Below are 21,058 nucleotides of genomic sequence, written 5' to 3' on the forward strand. Positions count from 1 at the left end.
ATGAATTCTTTTTACAGTTCTTAAAACTAAAGGTGTGTTCTTACTTGAGTTCTCAATTCCTTTTCTTCAAACAATAGGGCCTGCTGGGACTGGGAAGACCGAGTCTGTCAAAGCTCTCGGCCATCAGCTTGGACGCTTTGTTTTAGTTTTCAACTGTGATGAAACCTTTGACTTCCAGGTGAGAAGCTCTGTGGGAACCACCTAGAGTTAAGGGCCTGAGAGGGCTGTGTGGGGAATAGCAGGCGGCACCTCTTAGAACTGTGTTGGCCTTACAGCACAGCATGGTCCTCTGGGGACAGGGTTACTTGAGCTGTTGGAGGTTTCCAGCACGTGCTTGACACCGACTTGAGCTTCACGTCTTCAAATTCTTCAGACTCGTCAGTGTAACATATCTTCCTGGTGTCTATGCCTGGGAATAAACAAATATTATGGGAAAGGTTTTTTAAACAACGTGTTAACCTTGTCATTGGGATTTTATTGGCACAGGAGGAAAAATGATACGTTACATCTGTACCACTGTTTATGAGGCACTTGACCTGTGGGGCTGGGCTCCTTGCCTCATGTGTGAAGCTGATGCCTCCTTCACAGCCCCTTCCACCACCCCCCCACCCTGGGAGGAAGACGATATTGTTCCCATTTCAAAGATGAGCAGACAAGGGTTTCAAGATGTGATTTGCCCAGGGTGGGACCAGTCATACAAGCCAGAATCGGAGTCCCGTACAGCCAGCACCACGGCCGTGGTTTCAGCTCCCTTCCCTTCTTCTCGTTTCAGGCGATGGGACGGATCTTTGTGGGGCTTTGCCAGGTGGGCGCGTGGGGCTGCTTTGACGAGTTCAACCGCCTGGAGGAGCGGATGCTGTCGGCCGTGTCCCAGCAGGTGCAGTGCATCCAGGAGGCGCTGCGCGAGCACTCCAGCCCCAGCTACGATAAGAGTGAGACCGGCTTCTCCTTACAGTTGCCTGGAGGGCGCAGAGGGGGTCGCCTCTTTGATCAGAAATAAGCGAGACTTTAACATAGCTCCAGGACTCGCTGCTGCAGGCGGGGCAGTGCATCCTGAGTGAAGACAGGCGGTAGGGCCCAGGGTAACGCTGCACCCCTCGTCCCAGAGCAGCCCCGCGGAGCCATCAGTCCTTCCCCTGTAGCAGAGTCCCTGTGCTCCCTCCCCCGGCGTCTGCACACAACACAGGTTTGAGCCGCTCTGGGCCCCCCGCATTCCCCTCCTCCTCCCTGCATCCCACAGAGCCAGGCCTCCTGGCCAGAGTGTTGGGAACAAGCCCTCGTCACGGTGGGAGTGCCTGCTCGGAGGGCCCCGGGAGCTTGTTGCGCACACAGCCTGGGCTCGTGAGCTGGAGGATGTAAATAAATACATCCACGTTGGAGAGTTTACCTTTTAAAGTTCCCTCTTTTCCCATAATAATGGTAACTCATCTTACCAGACCTCCTAAATAAAACAAAAGGAGTGTCAAATCAGTACCTGTGTACTCCATGTTCCGTGTTCTCCTATGGAGGAAGTCTGATCCCTAAGTAGTCCAGGGATGGGGGGCGGGGGGGCTGTTTATTTTGTGTTTTCCTTTGATGACCCTACGAGAGGGTCATTCTCATGACTTCAGCCGGTCAGTTTTGTCACAACATGGATTGGTTTTTATTTCTGCAACTATGGTTGCGCTGTGTTTCTATTCTTGCATTGACCTTGTGACACTCAGTAATGCACAAATAGTGGGCTTCCTGCCTCTGGGACTTGATCCGTTACACGTTCGGATGGCTTTTATGTGGGTGAAGTGGGTGAAGATGGGCCTGCCTGGGCCGGTGGGCATCGTGTCTGGTGAGAGCCTCCAGCTCCCCTGGAGTCCTGGGCCGGCAGGGAGATGGGTGCTTGCTCTGCAGTTTTAGAGAGATTTTGGAGTGGATTTTTGACTATCACGAGTCTTAACACCATCCTCCGATTTTCAGCCTCTGCCCCCATTACTTGTGAGCTGCTGAACAAACAAGTCAAGGTGAGCCCAGACATGGCCATCTTCATCACCATGAACCCCGGCTACGCGGGCCGGTCGAACCTTCCAGACAACTTGAAGAAGCTGTTCCGGAGCTTGGCCATGACCAAGCCCGACCGGCAGCTCATCGCCCAGGTCATGCTGTACTCACAGGGCTTCCGCACCGCTGAGGTCCTTGCCAACAAGATCGTCCCGTTCTTCAAGTGAGTCACTTGAGTTATTCCGAATCGTGTTTCTGGCATGTGTTAAGTGTGCCATTTAAAGTTTACCTGTGTAGTTGCGACACTACCTTCCAAGTATCCGTCTCTGATTTCTTGATGTTCGATGCTCTTGGTGCTCAAAGTGTACTGTTTTTTAAGAAAACGCTTTCTCTTTTAGACTATGCGACGAGCAGCTCTCTTCTCAAAGCCACTACGACTTTGGTCTCCGAGCCTTGAAGAGCGTGCTGGTGAGCGCCGGAAACGTGAAGCGGGAGCGGATCCAGAAGATCAAGAGGGAGAAGGCGGAGCGCGGGGAGGCGGTGGACGAAGGAGAAATCGCGGAGAATCTTCCTGAGCAAGAGGTGGGCGGGGCGCCCCAACCGCTCAGGCCCAGGCTCTGCTTGTATTACCCTTTGCCACCCTGAAGTCGTGCCTGGAGGGCTCTCACTGTGGCTCACGTGCCCCGGGGTGAACGGAGGGGACCCGCATTTGACGGGAGGCCTGGGGTGGGGGCGGGGCGCTGGGCCTCACTGCTTGCTCACGGGACAGCTGTGCCGTGGGTCCTCCGGGGACAGGGCAGTAGACGTGGAGCCGCCCCTCCCTGCAGAGCTCATCCCCTTCACCCCACGCAGATCCTGATCCAGAGCGTCTGTGAGACGATGGTGCCAAAGCTGGTGGCAGAAGACATCCCGCTGCTTTTCAGCCTCTTGTCGGACGTGTTCCCTGGGGTCCAGTATCACCGGGGCGAGATGACAGCGCTGAGGGAGGAGCTCAAGAAAGTGTGCCAGGAGATGTACCTGACATACGGAGACGGAGAAGAAGTCGGCGGGATGTGGGTTGAAAAGGTAGCTGGGATCGTGGTGTTGGCTGGCGCCTCACAGACCCCACAGGTGGCCACGAGCGGTAACGATGGCCGCGGACTTGGTGGAGAAGCCGCGTCTTACTGGGCTTTGTCCACCAGGGGCGTCGTCTGGTTTGTGGAGATTTGCCCCAAGTCCTGTTAGGATTTTTTCTTAACTTTTGAGAGTAGTGATAGGGAAACTTACCTGAAATTTTCAATTATGTGGTACAGTTTGTTCTCTGAAAATGCTGGCTAAAAGGGGATCCTGATGAAAACCGTCTGTGGCGGTAAATGATCTGCTTACAAGACTTCCCAGTACCACAATTAACAACATAAATGTGTAATCAATAGGGTTTACATTCTGTATCGACTTCTTTCCTTTATCTCCTCTGTGAGATTCACTTAAGAAAAAGCGTGTCACGTGCACAAGCTGTGCGTGCTGACCCTCCGCTGCGGTCCTGGGTTAGACAAGGCGGCTCGTTCATCTGGTCTCTGTCCTCCCGGCAGGGCACCTCAGGGGTCTCTCCTGAGGCAGCTCGGTGAGCATCTCCTGACTCAGTCAGACAGCTCCACAGTTCAGTAAAAACCCTCTGTGTTTGCTGTGCTGTGGCCAGTTGAAGGTCTCTCTGGTTAGAAAGTCCCAGTACTTGCCTTGGAAGAGTCACAGCACACGTCTCTTGCTTGGCGGCGGGAGAAGTGGTGAGGAACCTTCCACCTTCTTTCTCTGGAGTGCTTACGGTGCTGGTCGGTCTGGCCCTCAGGTTCTCCAGCTCTATCAGATCACCCAGATCAACCACGGCCTGATGATGGTGGGGCCCTCGGGCAGCGGGAAGAGCATGGCCTGGCGCGTTCTTCTGAAGGCTCTGGAGAGGCTCGAGGGTGTGGAGGGCGTGGCCCATATCATCGACCCTAAAGCCATCAGCAAAGACCACCTGTACGGAACCCTGGACCCCAACACCAGGGAATGGACAGATGGGCTGTTCACACATGTTCTGAGGAAGTAAGTGCACTTGGGTGGGTGTCCGCACTCCGGAGAACTGGGACCTAGGCACTCTGTCCTCGTGGTAACAGCGTACGTTATTCTTCTTACCACGCTCTGGACAAATTAAAGTCACTTTAGAAACCGTTACAGGCTGAGCGTTTTCAACCTCAGTCACGCGCTGCTGTGAAATCCTCCCACCAGGATCATAGACAACGTGAGGGGCGAGCTGCAGAAGCGCCAGTGGATCGTCTTCGATGGCGACGTGGATCCCGAGTGGGTGGAGAACTTGAACTCGGTGCTGGATGACAACAAGCTGCTGACCCTGCCCAACGGAGAGCGCCTCAGCCTTCCGCCCAACGTACGAGGCTAAGTATCCCGCCCTGACTGCCTGGCGCGCGGCCGGGGGAGCGGCTCCAGCTCTGTGGCAGCAGTCAGTGTCGGGGCCTCTCTGTGCTACGTTCTTTCCATTCCTGTGGCTGGTGAGAAATGTTTTCAAAGCGTTCATTCATGACTTTCCACTACTTGCTGAATATTAAGCCTACTCAGTAATTCCCGGGTAGCCTTTCCTACAGCTCCGTGAGGTGGGGTTGTAGTTAGGATCTCTGGGAAATGGCAGAGCAAGGGATTTACATATGGACACTTTCAGGGTCATCCCTTGGAAATGAGCACTTGATCCAGGTCCTGACCACGCCCCCTGACAGCGGTCAACATGGGCAGGCCTGGCCTGGGCGTGCGTTCATACTTTGACCCCACTTTTCTGGAGTTCCGTCGTGTGCCGGGCCTTGTTCTAGATGCTGAAAACGTAGCTGTAAACAACACAGACAAAACCCCTGCTCTCCCAGGGCTCACAGTCTGAGGTGGGAGACAGCATAAGTGGTGATGGGGCTACGGAGAAAGTAACCTGGAGGAGAGCAGCCGCCGGTGCCAAGGGGTGGAGCTTGCACTGGCAGAAGGGGCGGCGCCGAGGCTCCCCGGGGAAGCTGAGGGCACGAGGGGGCGGCTCCTGTGGCTTCCGGGCGTTCCAGGTGGAGGGGCGGGTGGCGGGGGAGGAGCGTCTGGCCGTGCCCGGCGTGTGCGAGGAGAGCGGGGCAGTTGGCTGACACGGAGAGAAGTTGGGGCGGGACCCAAGGGGGAACAGGCGAGATGAGGTCAGGCCCGGGGTCACTGAGGACTGGAGCTTGCGCGCTAGGTGAGCTGGGAGGCCACGGCACCCCAGGCACAGCCGTGGAGGTGCTGAGAAGTAGCTGAGCTGTGGGTGTGAGTTCAAGCTTGTGCCAGTGGGGTCGGCTGATGGGCTGGAGGTGGGTGGAAGGGAAGGGAGGAGTCCGGCCGCACTCCTGAGCCGCTGTGGAGCAGGAGCCTTTCCTGCGACGCAGGGTCAGCATCGATGGTTATCGCCGCTTCAGAAACCAAGCCGCGGGTCTGGGAACATGCACGTATGCAGACTCGTGTCTTGATTTGACTTGTCGGGTTCTTTTCTTACAGCTCACTACCCAGTAGATTCCAACTGTTGTCAGAAAGATTGATCTCCTTGTGAGGCGTGTTAGCAGTGATGTTAAGGCTCTGGGATCAGATGGTCCAGTTTGAATCTCAGCCCCACTGGCGAGTAGCAGTGGGACCCGGCGAGGCTGCCAACCCCACGTGCGAAAGGGGACCCTGCTGGCCAGCCTGCCGGCGGGTTCGAGGCCAGGAACCTGGCCACAGCACCTCACTGCTGACCCTGCCACCCAGGGAGCTGTTGGCTCCGTCCCACCAGAGCTCCTCTCCTCTCCTCTCCTCCCCACCACACACAGGTTTTGTCCCGCCCAGATTCTCAGGGAGAGAGTGTTGGCGGATGTTGTGATGAGGCAAACCGTAGACATTTTTACTTCTAAACCAAGTGCAGTGAGATTGGATTTAAACTGCTCTTTCGGTGGGCATATAGGTAAAGTAATTTTAGTACCCGGGTCTGTACCAAACCCATGTCATTAACCGTGCTCGGTGTTCTCTTCTCTCAAGGTGCGCATAATGTTTGAAGTGCAGGACCTGAAGTACGCCACCCTGGCCACGGTGTCGCGCTGCGGCATGGTCTGGTTCAGCGAGGACGTGCTCAGCACGGACATGATATTCAACAACTTCCTGGCCAGGCTGCGCAGCATCCCCCTGGACGAGGGGGAGGACGAGGCCCAGCGCCGGCGCAAGGGCAAGGAGGACGAGGGCGAGGAGGCCGCCTCCCCGATGCTGCAGGTACGCGGGCCAGTGCCGCTCCGCCGAGTACAGCCACCTGGCACCTGAGGGTGCTGGGCCACGGTGCAGAGCGAGGCCGGGTGTCCCACCCTGAGCATCTGGAAGGCGGGGTGCTTTTCACGATGGTCACTGCTCCGCTGCTGAAGCCGGCCACTCGCTGGAGGTTTGCATAATCAGTGCAGTCGCTGCTGCAAAAGCGTAGCCGTGCACGGAAAATTTAAAGAATTCTTTCAGTTTTCTTTGCAGATTGATGAAAGGTGGACCTTTTGCATTTCGATGGTGGAGACCAATGTTCCTAGGAAGCGTGATTTTTTTTTTTTGAGAACCACCAAGATGAAGGAATAAAGGGTTGGTCGTTGAAGCTTCATTCCTCATTTTTTCAACCCATAACACTACTTTTCACAGTTGCGTGATCCTCTCCTTTTCACAGTTGCCTAGGTTAGAGGAGACGAAAACCTCCCCGCTTTTTGAGATGGTAGCTAAGCATCATTCACTCCCTCCTGTAGATCCAGAGGGACGCAGCAACGATCATGCAGCCGTACTTCACATCCAACGGCCTGGTCACCAAGGCCCTGGAGCACGCCTTCAAGCTGGAGCACATCATGGACCTGACACGCCTGCGCTGCCTGGGCTCGCTCTTCTCCATGCTGCACCAGGCCTGCCGCAACGTGGCCCAGTACAACGCCAACCACCCCGACTTCCCCATGCAGATCGAGCAGCTGGAGCGCTACATCCAGGTCAGGAGGGGTCCAGCTGTGGCCAGGTGCTGGGGGAGGTGCCAGCAGCATCTCTGGGCACCACTGCTTCAGGGTAACATCGTTGTAAATGTCTTTCCTTTATTGTTGAAATTCCATTCAAAACGGGACCCACTTCCTATTCCAATAGCGGTATCTGGTTTACGCCATCCTTTGGTCCTTGTCTGGAGACAGTCGGCTGAAAATGAGAGCAGAGCTGGGTGAATACATCAGAAGGATCACGACGGTGCCACTGCCTGCTGCTCCCAACATCCCCATCATCGACTACGAAGTGAGTGCGCGCCTCGACTGGATGTCGTCTTTTCTTTCGTAGGAGGGTTTTGTCCTTTTAGTTTTCTGTGGCACAAGGGATGCAGGTTGACTTGGAGGTTCTGACTTGCATGAAAGTGAGCAAGTCTTGTAGGTGAGCAGGTACGTGGGTCCCAGGGTGACCGGCACCCGCCCGTGTGTGCAGGTGTCCATCAGCGGAGAATGGTCGCCGTGGCAGGCCAAGGTGCCTCAGATTGAAGTGGAGACGCACAAGGTGGCCGCCCCTGACGTCGTCGTGCCAACGCTGGACACCGTCCGCCACGAGGCCCTCTTGTACACCTGGCTGGCCGAGCACAAGCCGCTGGTCTTGTGTGGCCCTCCTGGGTCTGGCAAGACCATGACGCTCTTCAGCGCCCTCCGGGCCCTGCCCGACATGGAGGTAAAGAGGCTGGAGTGGGCGGCGGACCTGGGGCTCAAGCACGGGGTCGGCCTTCCAGCACCTCACTTGTTTCTTCCCTTCTCCAGGTCGTGGGTCTTAACTTCTCCAGCGCTACTACTCCAGAGCTCCTGCTGAAGACTTTTGACCACTACTGCGAGTACAGACGCACACCAAACGGGGTCGTCCTGGCCCCTGTTCAGCTTGGGAAGTGGCTGGTGTTGTTCTGTGATGAAATCAACCTGCCAGACATGGATAAATACGGGACGCAGAGGGTCATATCCTTCATCAGACAGGTGTGTTTATGTCCACGAGGTGCCCTCTTCTCCACGACGTGTCCTGTTCACATGTGCCCCTAACGTGTCTCACTCCCCCTTGCCCTCAGATGGTGGAGCACGGAGGCTTTTACCGAACCTCAGATCAAACTTGGGTGAAGCTGGAGAGGATCCAGTTTGTCGGGGCTTGTAACCCGCCCACTGATCCTGGAAGGAAGCCCCTCTCTCACAGGTAACACACAGCCCCGTAAACTTCCCTGATGTCACACACACCAGTTCCGGGTTTGCTTTAAATGTAGCATGACGAAACTGTAGTTGCCATTATAAAAGCTAACAAAATACTGCTCATCGTGGGGTTGCTCTGGGGTTATGTCACTGTGCTGGGAACACACTCAAAATGAAAGCGACAGCTGGGCAGTAGTGAGCTGCCCCAGACCTGCCTGTAGGGCCAGGATGAGGCTGAAATAAGCCTGAATCGTTTTCCCACCTTTGCTTGGTTCTTTTCCGGTTTTTTGCATCTACAGTTACATGTCAGACCCAGGCACGAGTAGTTTGAGTGAGACCTCAGTCAGCTGTGGCGCGAAGCCGTGGGGGCGGGTCAGGAAGCCCCGGGTCGGCCTGGGACAGGGAGGCAGCCCTCCCAGGCATGCTGCCCCTCACCCCATACGAGGCTGAGCCGGGCTGTCTTTGTGTAGGTTCCTGCGTCACGTGCCTGTGGTGTATGTGGATTACCCGGGACCCGCCTCCCTGACGCAGATCTACGGCACCTTCAACCGGGCCATGCTGCGCCTCATCCCGTCCCTGCGCACATACGCAGAGCCTCTCACCGCGGCGATGGTGGAATTCTACACCATGTCCCAGGTGTGTGGCGTCTTTGCCCCATCGTGACCGAAAGGCTCTGTTGAGAGACTGAGCTTCACCTGGAGCTCCGGCTGAGCCGGGAGACTTGCTCCAGGGTCTCAACAGATGATGCTTCCAGCCGGTTCTGCAACCGCGAATATCCTTTTGTTCTTGCCGTCCTCGTCTGGCACATGTACATGTGTTCATTCCCCTTATGAAACCGAGACCGTGCTGTGCCATTTCTAAAAGGACGTGGCCACTTCTGTTTTAACAGCACCAACATGTGCCTGTTTGTACTTGTTCTTCTGCAGTGTTTGTGGTGACTGCATGTGGCCAAACCTGTCGGGGCTGGACCGGTTACAGTTCCACCACAATGCCTCTTTCAGCCTTGAAAAAATATTTATTGAAAAGGTCTTTGCCCACTGGGACTTCCCAGGCAGTCCGGTGGTTAAGACTCCATCCCTCCAATGCAGGGGGCGCGGGTTCGATCCCTGGTTGGGGAGCTAAGATCCCGCGTGCTGTGGGGCACTGCCAAAAAAAAAAAAAAAAAAAAGATCTTTGCCCACCGGATGAGCAGAAGTGGCTCTCACGGTTTTGGCTTGCATTTCTTTGTCAGCCTCTGACAAGGGCCCTTGCAAGAGAACTGCCGACTTTCCACTGAGACAGCCATCTTTTTTTTTTTTTTTTTTTTTTGCGGTGCGTGGGCCTCTCACTGCCACGACCTCTCCTGCTGTGGAGCACCGGCTCTGGACGCGCAGGCCCAGCGGCCATGGCCCACGGGCCCAGCCGCTCCGCGGCACATGGGACCCTCCCGGACCGGGGCACGAACCCGCGTCCCCTGCATCAGCAGGCGGACTCTCAACCACTGCGCCACCAGGGAAGCCCTATTTTTTTTTTACGTATAAATCTTTAAATATAATTAATTGCAACATAAAGTGAGCGACTTGGATCTACTGAACAGTAGTCCCAACATTATTTACCAATTCATTCTCAAATATTCCAGGGTCTAGAGTCTTTATTCTTAATATAAAAACGTTATACTGCATTTGACTTTTTAACTACTTTCCGTGTCTTAGGACATTTACATGTAACTTGCATCTTTTCGATTCCTGCAGGAGAGGTTCACTCAGGACACACAGCCCCACTATATCTACTCACCCCGTGAAATGACCCGGTGGGTGCGAGGTATCTTCGAGGCACTGAGACCCCTGGAGACTCTGCCTGTGGAAGGCCTCATTCGGATTTGGGCACATGAAGCCCTCCGTCTCTTCCAGGACAGGTAAAACCAAGGACGTTGACCCTTCCGACCCCCCGAGTTAGGGTCTGCATGAGGCAGGCTGAGCTGGTGATGGACAGGAGTGAGGTGGCGAGGGCAGCCTTGCATCTGGGAGTTGATCACGGCCACCCCTATGTACGAGACCCCGACGGCCCTGCTGGTTACCGGTAACCTCGGGCAAGGCACTTTAACTCACCTCTTTCACTGTCGGGTGGGCCCCACACAAGGTCAGGGCACAGAGGTCACAGGTGAATTTCAGTGCCTTCTAACAGCAGCCTGGGGTGCAGTTCCGTAACCACCACCCCTTCCTCACCCTCAGTCTTTGCTCTCATCAGAGGATTTGCAGCTGTATCTCTGGGACTTTAGTTTTCTCTTTTTACCTGTTGGTCACTTATTTCAAGTCTTGCAAGTTTTGACTTTTTCTAGTTAAGTGACCAGTACTGAAGGGAGAGACTTGCTAGTGGCTGTAGTGGTCAGCTTGGATTGTGGAAGATTTTGTGGTTTGAACATCGTAAGTCTCAGTAAAAAGTTGAGTCGTTTTCTCTCTCAAGGCATCTTGAAAATTATTGATCTTTTTTTTTATTATTCATTTATTTTTGGCTGCGTTGGGTCTTCGTTGCTGCGCGCAGGCTTTCTCTAGTCTGGGTGAGCAGGGGGCTGCTCTTCGTTGCGGTGAGCGGGCTTCTCACTGTGGTGGCTTCTCTTGTTGCGGAGCGAGGACTCTAGGCACGAGGGCTCAGTAGTTGTGGCGCACGGGCTTAGTTGCTCCGTGGCATGTGGGATCTTCCTGGACCAGGGCTTGAACCCACATCCCCTACATTGGCAGGCGGATTCTTAACCACTGCGCCACCAGGAAAGTCCCTATTAACCTTTTTAAATCAGAACCTTTTTCTTGTATTCTTTGTTTATAGTTGTGTACGATCTTTGTCTTATAGTAGATTCTTAGTTTTCCTAGTTCCTGCTCTGTCATTTTTATTGACTTTTCTTATACTGTTAATTTTATGTACCTCAGCACTGCAGTCCTTCATAGCCTTTTAGGCTCAGTTTTGATTAGCGAGAAAAAGTTAGACTTGTGTTGCTTTAACTCTAAACTTCTAACAAACAACAGATCTTAACTGACTTACTATTTAGTGCAGCACCACGATTTCCTGTTGCAAACTATTTGGGGAAATGTTCTGCCCGTGAACAGGTTACTCGGAACAGAGCAAGAGGGGCTGCAGAGTAGGAGCAGGAGGGCAGGACCCCTCGGGCCCGGGCTACGTGTGAGGTCGCCCGAGGTGGCCCATCCGTAGAGGACACGGTCCCAGCAGGACAAGCTCCTCTGACCACTCATGGCCTCAGGTGTGGGTAGTCGTAGGAGTCGGTTAGTAGTTACTCCCCTGGCAGAACGCAAGGCAGGTGGTTCCCTCCAGGCTAAGAAATACTTAAGCCTTTGGCAGCCACACGTCTGGACCAGTTATTCTTGCCTTCAGGCAGCTTTTCTCACCCATGCTTTCGAGGAGTCTTGGAATATTGCGTTGTTGTAGATGACTGGGCTCCACGCCAGCCTCCTTGGAGTTCTCATTTCCCACAGAGCTGCCCTGCAGAGAGCCAGGGAGAGAGATGAGCTAACCAAGGCAGAGCGGGGGCACACGAGCCCTGGCAGCCCAGCTTTGAGCTCTCGTATTGCGGCTCTGCCACTTTAAAAGGCGGTCCTTTTTATGTTACGTGAGCTACCTTCATTCTTCCTTCTTTAATTAAAAAAAATAATTGGGCTACAGTATCATCTTTATATTTCTTAACATACCAGAGATATAATTTTGTTTAGATTGAAATTTCGCAATAGCAGTTGTGCTTCTAAATTCTGGTTGGCTACGGTAAGTACGTGACATGCTCATTGGACCTTCACCTGGTAGCCTAAGTTATCATGTATTCAGCTGCTCAGAAGGTACCTCCCACACCTATAGGGACAGTTAGAGTCTCACCTGCTTGCTCTGTGGTTTCCTCCGTAAGCCCTGTGTTTCCAAAACTGTACACCTTGTAGTTCTCTATTTCTGTTCCCATAATGCCCCTTGATACTTGAAACATTTATATTAAGCAAGCTTAGAAACTAAAATGAAGTTTTCATTTTGTAAATCAATGTAATTAAACATTTTTAGAGGAGTTTTTTTTTTTAAGATTTTCGTGTTTAATATCTATGTTTCCGACTACTTAAGTCGTCTCGAGTTCAGAGTCTTAGGTTCTTCCATTTGTAGAAAATGAAAATTTCTGGTAGAAGACTAATGCCAGCCCTTGGAGTAGCCCACAGCACCCACAAAACCAGGTGTTTTCTCATCATGGCCTCTGTCTTCTCTTCCGACAGACTTGTAGAAGATGAGGAGAGGCGTTGGACCGACGAAAATATTGACATGGTTGCTCTGAAGCATTTCCCCAACATAGACAAGGAGAAGGCGATGAGCCGGCCCATCCTGTACAGCAACTGGTTGTCAAAGGTAACGCGTCTACATCACGTTAGGAATACTTTTCTTTGCTCCTGTCCTTCTAGTTAGAATTACCTTCTCGTCAGAAACGTCTTTGCCTTGAAGGGCACTATAAAGGAAGCTGTGGCTATAGGCATGATGGGCCACGTATTTACAGCCGTTGATAATTCAGGGCAGAGAGTCCCAGGACCGCTCCAAGAGCTGTGGATCCAACCAGCAGGAGACGGGACTTCAGTGAAATCAGGGCAGTTAGGGATAACTTGGGTGAAAATGTTTCGTATACTAGGATGCTAAACAGAGTGACATTTCCAGAATAGCTGTGAGCTGCCATTTTCTCTGAAAAGGAGAGCCGACATCCGACATTGTAGGAAAGGACAGTCTTGATGTGCATGTCCTTCGGTAGGCGATGCTGATTTAGGAATGAGGACAGCCTTCCTTTAGGAGCTCCGTCTCATAGGGTGGATGGCCCCACCTTGGGAGAGCTGACCCTGACGTAGGGGCTTAGGCAAGTGTCCATAGGCCTTCATCTGAGTGTTGGCATGGGCATGGCAGGCACAGGGCCTGATAGGAGCAAAGGCACAGAAACAAGACGAACAAGAGAGATTTGCTCAGTGTTTCTAGAATTTCCTATTTCTAGACTCTAGATACTAATCCTGTTTCATTTATGGGCACCATCTTCTCCCAGTGGCTTGTCTTTTCACTCTCTTTATAGCGTCTTTTGAAGAACAAACATTCGTAATGGAATATCGTTTAAACCCTTAATCCATCTGAATTGAGTTAGTGTATGGGGTGAGCTGTGGGTTCATTTTCAGTTTTTCTTTTGTGCATGTCCATGGTCCCAGCACTGGGACTCTGCAGTGTCGCACTGTCACATGGGTTTCCCTGTGCGCGTGAGTCTGTTACAGAGCTCTGTCCTGTCCATGGGTCCATTTGCTGCTTCCTGTGCTAAAACCACGTGGTCCTGATCACAGTTCTAAGTCCACCGGATAGGACAGTCCCTGTCCAGAGCACCTGGTTCTTAAAGGGGTGGGGCGTCTTTCCAGTCTTGGGCTTTCCCCTTCCAAACGAAATTCAGAATTGGCTTGCCAAGTTGCACCAAAACAACTTCCACCATCCACCACTGAGATTCTGACTGGATTACATTGAATCTGTGTGTCAGTTGGGTGGAACTGACATTTTTAGTTGTGTGTTTTTCTCTCCATGATCATGGTGTATCTCTTCATTTACTTAGATGTTCTGTGACGTCTTTCAGTGAAGTTCAGTTTTCTCTGTAAAAATTTTCCATGTCTTTCCGTATCTCATCCTAGTTTACTTATATTTTTGTTCCTATATTATAAATACCTGCTTTCGTCTCATTTTTTGACAGTCTTGGTATATGGAAATAGAATCCACTTTGCTATAAGAACTAAGATGATTTCTTCTTCGTAATTGGATCTACCTTTTTTCCTACAGGATTACATCCCAGTAGACCAAGAAGAGTTAAGAGATTATGTCAAAGCCAGGCTGAAAGTCTTCTATGAAGAAGAGCTCGATGTTCCTCTGGTCCTGTTTAATGAGGTGTTGGACCACGTGCTCAGGATTGACCGGTGGGCTTTTTGTTGCTGCAGCCTCACCACTCACCCGAGCTGCTCTCGATCTGATGGGGGCGGGGGTCAGGCCAGGCCTCGTGCTGTCCTCTTGACGGGCCTCCCACGCCCCTGCCTTCATCTGCCAAGCGACTCCCGCTTCTTAGTCCAGCTCTGCTGAGCGGAGCTTACCACCGGCTGCGACTACAGCCCTTCACCCTCCTGCTAGAATCGGCCTGTCTCCCTCGAGTCATCAGGGTGTCCGGGGGCGGCGCCATGTCTTTTTGATCTTTGCCGCCTCACCGGACCTGGCAAATAACAATTGCTGTACGAATGTTTAGTGTACAAATTCAAGTTAAAACACGTTCCAGGGCTTCCCTGGTGGCGCGGTGGTTGAGAGTCCACCTGCCGATGCAGGGGACACGGGTTCGTGCCCCGGTCCGGGAAGATCCCACATGCCGCGGAGCGGCTGGGCCTGTGAGCCATGGCCGCTGAGCCTGCGCGTCCGGAGCCTGTGCTCCGCAACGGGAGAGGCCACAACAGTGAGGGGCCCGCATACCGCAAAAAAAAAAACAAAAAAAAACGCGTTCCAAATGTTGTAGACTAATCCTGAGAAGGTTTAGGACTTGAGTGTCAAAAGGGGAATGGAGCGTAAAAGCCTGACTCTTTCTTCTTTCTGATAATGTTTCAGAATATTCCGTCAGCCTCAAGGCCACCTGCTTCTGATCGGGGTCAGTGGAGCGGGCAAAACCACCTTGTCCCGTTTCGTGGCCTGGATGAACGGTTTGAGCGTGTACCAGATTAAGGTGGGTCTGGCCACAGCCTGTCAACCCCTATTCATGCACGCAGCTCCTTGAGCAAGAGAGGAGCTGACCTGCCCCGCCTCTGTAGGTCCACAGGAAGTACACGGGGGAGGACTTCGATGAGGATCTCCGCACGGTGTTGAGACGTTCTGGCTGTAAAAACGAAAAGATAGCTTTTATAATGGACGAGTCCAACGTGTTAGATTCTGGATTCCTGGAGCGGATGAATACCCTTCTGGCCAACGGAGAGGTAATCAGTGACACGCCGCATCGTGTTACGTGGCGCCGGCTTCCGAGGACCGGCCAGCCACGGTGCCGTCTTATTTCCTAGGTTCCTGGCCTCTTCGAAGGAGATGAGTATGCCACCCTGATGACCCAGTGTAAGGAGGGGGCCCAGAAGGAGGGCTTGATGCTGGACTCGCACGAGGAGCTGTACAAGTGGTTCACCAGCCAGGTCATCCGCAACCTCCACGTCGTCTTCACCATGAACCCATCCTCAGAGGGGCTCAAGGACCGCGCGGCCACCTCCCCCGCTCTGTTCAACAGGTACGCCGATCCCACTCAGCTCTGCTTTCCGCGGGGCAGACCCTACTCTCGGGAGCTGTTTTGAGATGTGGGCATCTCTTTCAGGTGTGTGTTGAACTGGTTTGGGGACTGGTCCACTGAAGCTCTGTATCAGGTCGGCAAAGAATTCACTAGTAAGATGGACCTGGAGAAGCCGAATTACATCGTGCCTGATTACATGCCAGTCGTGTATGACAAGCTGCCGCAGCCGCCGTCACACCGGGAAGCCATCGTGAACAGCTGTGTGTTCGTTCATCAGACTCTTCACCAGGTGGGTTCAGTTTTTTTGGGGGGTTTGTTTTTTGTTTTTTTAACATCTTGATTGGAGTATAATTGCTTTACAATGGTGTGTTAGTTTCTGCTGTACAACAAAGTGAATCAGCTATACATATACATATATCCCCATATCTCCTCCCTCTTGTGTCTCCCTCCCACCCTCCCTATCCCACCCCTCTAGGTGGTCACAAAGCACCGAGCTGATCTCCCTGTGCTATGCAGCTGCTTCCCACTAGCTATCTGTTTTACATTTGGTAGCGTATATATGTCCATGCCACTCTCTCACTTCATCCCAGCTTACCCTTCCCCCTCCCCCTCCCCCTCCCCGTGTCCTCAAGTCCATTCTCTACGTCTGTGTCTTTATTCCTGTCCAGCCCCTAGGTTCATCAGAACCATATTTTTTTAGATTCTGTATATATGTGTTAGGATATGGTATTTGTTTTTCTCTTTCTGACTTAACCTCACTCTGTATGACAGTCTCTGGGTCCATCCACCTCACTACAAATAACTGAATTACGTTTCTTGTTATGGCTGAGTGTGGGTTCAGTTTTGAGATCATGGGGAAAGCAAAACTAACTGCTGTACTAACGTAAAGCTAAACCGATGTAAAAGCAGACGCCCAGGTGCTTTGGGTTTGACGCTGTACCATCACCCGCAAAAGAGATGCCCGTTTCTCACCTGTTTTCCTACCTCTGTCAATGACGTCTCACCCCGCCTGTCGCCCGGCTGTGTGTTCCGGAGCCGTCTGGCCCCTTCCCTGCCCACACTGATTCCATTTGCTTCTCTCGCTGCCTCTCTGGCCAGGCCTGTGTTCTTCCCCCAGAGCAGGGGTCACGCACTCTCTCTGCAAAGGGCCAGGTGCCAGCTGGGCTCCTGCACGGCTACCCAGCTCTGCCACTGTGGCGTGAGAACAGCGTTGCCATGAGCAAGCATGGCCGTGGGGCTGACACTCCGCGTGCAGAGTCTGTGCTGCAGGGTTTGACGGGCTGGCTGTGGTTTGCTGCCCCTCCTTTAGACTCTTTTTGTTAGAAGAGTCCAGTCTGCTCCCCTCTGGAAGGCTCTGTGAAGACCACTCTGAGCCTGTGGGTGTCCTGTTGGCCCTTCCCTACCCCTAGAAGTCGGAGGAGAAGCTCAGAGGTGTGAGGGCTCCTTGCGGTCCCGTGGGCGCCTGAGCTAGACTCCGTCTCGAGCGATGCAATTCCCGTGGGCTGGGGCCGTGCCGTCGCGCCACACCAGCGCAACAGTTATCTTCTGAGGTTAAGCCGCAGAGGACGAACGTCCTGAAGAGTGAAGAGATTTGACTTTTTTCCAAAAGGCTAATGCTCGGCTAGCGAAGCGGGGAGGCAGAACCATGGCCATCACGCCTCGCCACTACCTAGACTTCATCAATCACTACGCCGACCTGTTCCACGAGAAGCGGAGCGAGCTGGAGGAGCAGCAGATGCACCTGAACGTCGGGCTGAGGAAGATCAAAGAGACGGTCGACCAGGTACGTCGCGGCCTGAGCAGCGTTTTCTGGGGCTGCGCTAGGGGAGGGCCTCTTAATTTGAAGGTAATTGCCGCGTGTTTTCCATTTCCCTGATGTGGTTTTGTTCCTCAGGTGGAAGAGCTGCGTCGGGACCTCAGGATAAAGAGCCAAGAGCTGGAGGTGAAGAACGCGGCGGCCAACGACAAGCTGAAGAAGATGGTGAAGGACCAGCAGGAGGCGGAGAAGAAAAAGGTGCTTCTGTGTTTTGGGAACCGTGGCCTGTGTGGGCCGGGCGATCTGTGTCTCATGAGGGAGTAGGGAGTTTAGTCTGAGATGGGTTTTAGGGTTGAACGGGTCTGTGGTGGGGGCAGGGGTGTGTGTGTGTGTGTGTCTGTGTCTGTGTCTGTCTGTCTGTCCCGGGCGGCATGAGGAGTGCCACTTTAGGACTCAGCGAATTAACCACTGCTTACCCCAGAGCCGAGCCGTCCTTCCTTTCTAGGTCATGAGCCAAGAAATTCAGGAACAGCTGCACAAGCAGCAGGAGGTCATCGCAGACAAACAGATGAGCGTCAAGGAAGATCTTGACAAGGTGGAGCCGGCCGTCATCGAGGCCCAGAATGGTGTGTGCACACTGTCAGAGGTCTGGCTCCCTGGGGAGAGTGGACAGATTAGGGGGCAGCATGGCCTTCCCCCAGAGGTCCCGGTTATGTACGTTTCCACAGCGTCATTGATAAGTCTCAAGTCTCTGAAGCCTTTTCTAAATACTTAAAGACTGTCTTCATCTCTTAAAGCAAAGTTTCCGTAAAGCTAGTCTGCTTTCACCATAGTGAAGCCCTTTTCATAAGAGAAAATGGACAAAATCAGCTTTTTGTCAGTACGTTTTTTAAAATCTGGTGATAATTTCATAAATATGCTATTTGCAAATCTCTGGCTTGAATTTCATCCAGAAATATCGTAAAGTAGGCAGTGTTGCTATCTTATTTATAATTATTAGAGGGTCCTGGTCGTGGCCAGCGATGACTAATTTAATTATTGGTAGCAGTCCCCCATCCTTCCTTTTCCACCCCATGTACCTGGGAAATGCTGCAGGAGGGAGCGCAGTGACCCGGCGTCCCGTCTTAGTCTTCAGTCTGCCCGGTACCTAGGCGTGGCCCTAACCCTGGGCCCCTTCCTGCCCATCAGCCTTTAACTTACTTCAAATAACCCAATTGCTTGTAGTTTTCACATTACACCACAAGAGGAATTAAAATGCACCATAGATTTTCACTGAGAGTTGTACTTTGATGAGGATTTAATTTAGCTCTCACCTGCCGAAGAATTACTTTAAAAAAGTGCTTTAATAAAAGTTCAGGTTAGGAAAATGTGCATTTCAGTTTATGGAAAGTGTTGGCCATTTTTTTTTAGAACTGTTAATTCCAAATCTTCACCCCAGCTGGTAAAGACAACTTCTAAATTGTGGCAGACTGAAAAGGTCTTTGTTCAATTGGTGTAAAATAAATGAACAATTTTGCTTTTTTTTTTAATACTTAAATCTTCACAGAGCTAAAGGAATTAACGAGGATTTGGGAGACATTTTTAAAGATGCTGTCCTTTATACAGAATGTTGCGATTTACGCTTAGTACAGCAAGATCTCTGTCATTATTTTGGCCACTTCAGCTATTCCAGAGGGTTTTAAGACAGAACATCCCACGTTCACTTGGATCTTCTGCGCACTTGTCCCTTTTCTGGTGAGAGTCAAAGTGTCTGGCTGTGCTCTGGTCCCCTTCTCACCGCGTCCTTTCCACCCCACCCTCTTGTGCTCCCGCCACGCCCAGCTGTGAAGTCCATAAAGAAGCAGCACCTGGTGGAGGTGCGGTCCATGGCCAACCCCCCTGCCGCCGTGAAGCTGGCGCTCGAGTCCATCTGCCTGTTGCTCGGGGAGAGCACGACGGACTGGAAGCAGATTCGCTCCATCATCATGAGGGAGAACTTCATCCCCACCATCGTGAACTTCTCTGCCGAGGAGATCAGGTGGGTGGCACCCGGTGGGGGAAACTGTTCTGGTGGCCTGAGGTTCTCGTGTTTGCTTGTGGCCTCGTGTCTCTGGCTTAGCATACACAGAAGGTAATGTCAGCTCAGCAGTTGCACAAACACCTTTCCAGGCCATTTCCACTCAAACTAGTCAGATTTCCTCTCCGCATTCCTGACAGTAGTTCCCTGACCCCTTTACCTCTGTGAGCCGAATGCTGTTCCGTCCCCACGAGTGGCTACGAGCACAGCGCTGGCCCTGAGCTTGTCTCCTGTCGGGGAACAGGGAAGGGGCGGGAAGGTGAGAGTCCTCAGCAGCAGTGGCCTTGTCACCTGAGAACTAGGGTCAGGCTGGCTCATCCTTGGTGGTCACTGGAGCAACAGATGGGAGCTGGCTCTAGTCTTTACATTTTGATTCCCTGAAAATTCTTTACTTTTTGCCCTGCACGTACTTAGAAATACAATTCCTCTTTTGCAGTGATGCCATAAGGGAGAAGATGAAGAAGAACTACATGTCCAATCCTAGTTACAATTACGAAATCGTCAATCGGGCCTCCCTGGCCTGCGGGCCTATGGTTAAGTGGGCCATCGCACAGGTAATCAGCCTGGCTGGGAATCCCTGTGCGAGGGGGCCTAGTGTCCCGTCCCTTTTGCAAACAGTCGATCTGCCCTCCGCAGCTTAACTACGCCGACATGTTAAAGCGAGTGGAGCCCCTGCGCAACGAGCTGCAGAAGCTGGAGGACGACGCCAAGGACAACCAGCAGAAAGCCAACGAGGTGGAGCGGATGATCCGCGAGCTGGAGGCCAGCATCGCCCGCTACAAGGAGGAGTACGCGGTCCTCATCTCAGAGGCCCAGGCCATCAAAGCGGACCTGGCTGCCGTCGAAGCCAAAGTAAGATGGTCGTCACGAGCGCACTCTTTCTGCCGCTCCCCTGAAACGCTGCCTTTCGGTGTCCTTCACCGTGCCGTGCTCGCTGGCCTCGCGGGGGGAAGCGCTGAGAGTAACAGACGACAACACAGGCTGCACGGACCGCGGTCATCCCGGGGGATTAGCTCTTTCACGTCCACGGGGGTCCTGGTGACTGTTTCCTGTGCGTTTACTGAGTGGTGTTGGGTGGATGCCAGCCGGGCACTTTGAAGCCGGGGAATCCCTCTCCCCCGCGGCCAGCTCCAAACCCATTTGTTCTCCCACCTTGGGCTTCAGAAGTGGCATCACCGAGGGCCTCCTTGTCAGGGTCTCCCGTCCCTCTGCTTGTCCCTTCTGCTGTGGTCCCCGTCGCTCTTGCCCCCATTCCTCTGTGTCCTCAAAATGGGCGCTTCAGCCTCCCGCCTCTGGCACCTCTTCCCTCCAGGTCAACCTTCCCCTGGAGGCTCCTTCCACCTGCTTCCTGCCCGCATATCTGCTCACACACAAGTCTCAAGGCTGACACTTAATTCTCTACACTCATCTTATGCCCTCAGATTCTGAGGCTTGTGTCATCCTCAGTTGTGGGTGATCTGGGTCCCAACCTCCTTCGGGGTCTGAACCATGAGTGTGCTTGTCTCTCCAGCCCTCCCAGACCCTGCCCACCGTGGGCAGGAACGGATGTGCACTTTTCAGCATAAAGCCTGTTTGGTTTTCTTTTTAGGTAAACCGGAGCACCGCTCTTCTGAAGAGCTTGTCTGCTGAACGGGAACGATGGGAAAAAACAAGTGAAACTTTCAAGAACCAGATGTCCACCATCGCCGGGGACTGTCTCCTGTCAGCTGCGTTTATTGCTTATGCGGGTTACTTTGACCAGCAGATGCGCCAGAACTTGTTTACCACCTGGTCCCATCACTTACAGCAAGCCAACATCCAGG

The 21,058-nt window shown here is 52.9% G+C and overlaps 1 protein-coding gene and 1 long non-coding RNA gene across 2 annotated transcripts in view; one reads left to right on the forward strand and one right to left on the reverse strand.

Moving 5' to 3' along the window:
- Window positions 1–21,058, forward strand: part of DYNC1H1 (dynein cytoplasmic 1 heavy chain 1) — a 66,152-nt gene that overhangs the window by 33,022 nt on the left and 12,072 nt on the right. The window contains exons 28-55 of the mRNA XM_004262407.4: window positions 78–178; window positions 773–932; window positions 1,951–2,194; window positions 2,370–2,553; window positions 2,824–3,036; window positions 3,794–4,032; window positions 4,216–4,372; window positions 6,013–6,240; window positions 6,747–6,977; window positions 7,126–7,266; window positions 7,450–7,683; window positions 7,770–7,976; window positions 8,066–8,187; window positions 8,651–8,816; window positions 9,911–10,074; window positions 12,413–12,542; window positions 13,983–14,116; window positions 14,787–14,901; window positions 14,987–15,148; window positions 15,230–15,444; window positions 15,529–15,733; window positions 17,054–17,227; window positions 17,339–17,458; window positions 17,706–17,826; window positions 19,022–19,217; window positions 19,693–19,810; window positions 19,893–20,108; window positions 20,845–21,057. Coding sequence (XP_004262455.1) covers window positions 78–178; window positions 773–932; window positions 1,951–2,194; window positions 2,370–2,553; window positions 2,824–3,036; window positions 3,794–4,032; window positions 4,216–4,372; window positions 6,013–6,240; window positions 6,747–6,977; window positions 7,126–7,266; window positions 7,450–7,683; window positions 7,770–7,976; window positions 8,066–8,187; window positions 8,651–8,816; window positions 9,911–10,074; window positions 12,413–12,542; window positions 13,983–14,116; window positions 14,787–14,901; window positions 14,987–15,148; window positions 15,230–15,444; window positions 15,529–15,733; window positions 17,054–17,227; window positions 17,339–17,458; window positions 17,706–17,826; window positions 19,022–19,217; window positions 19,693–19,810; window positions 19,893–20,108; window positions 20,845–21,057 — 4,910 coding nt within the window. The remainder of the gene's footprint in view (window positions 1–77; window positions 179–772; window positions 933–1,950; window positions 2,195–2,369; window positions 2,554–2,823; window positions 3,037–3,793; window positions 4,033–4,215; window positions 4,373–6,012; window positions 6,241–6,746; window positions 6,978–7,125; window positions 7,267–7,449; window positions 7,684–7,769; window positions 7,977–8,065; window positions 8,188–8,650; window positions 8,817–9,910; window positions 10,075–12,412; window positions 12,543–13,982; window positions 14,117–14,786; window positions 14,902–14,986; window positions 15,149–15,229; window positions 15,445–15,528; window positions 15,734–17,053; window positions 17,228–17,338; window positions 17,459–17,705; window positions 17,827–19,021; window positions 19,218–19,692; window positions 19,811–19,892; window positions 20,109–20,844; window position 21,058) is intronic.
- The window catches only part of LOC125963573 (uncharacterized), a 62,611-nt gene continuing 55,449 nt past the window's right edge, over window positions 13,897–21,058 (reverse strand). Inside the window, exon 2 of the long non-coding RNA XR_007475718.1 lies at window positions 13,897–14,570. This is a non-coding gene — a long non-coding RNA (uncharacterized LOC125963573). The remainder of the gene's footprint in view (window positions 14,571–21,058) is intronic.

This window comes from Orcinus orca, chromosome 2, assembly GCF_937001465.1.
Source record: "Orcinus orca chromosome 2, mOrcOrc1.1, whole genome shotgun sequence".
Classification (NCBI taxonomy): Eukaryota; Metazoa; Chordata; class Mammalia; order Artiodactyla; family Delphinidae; genus Orcinus; species Orcinus orca.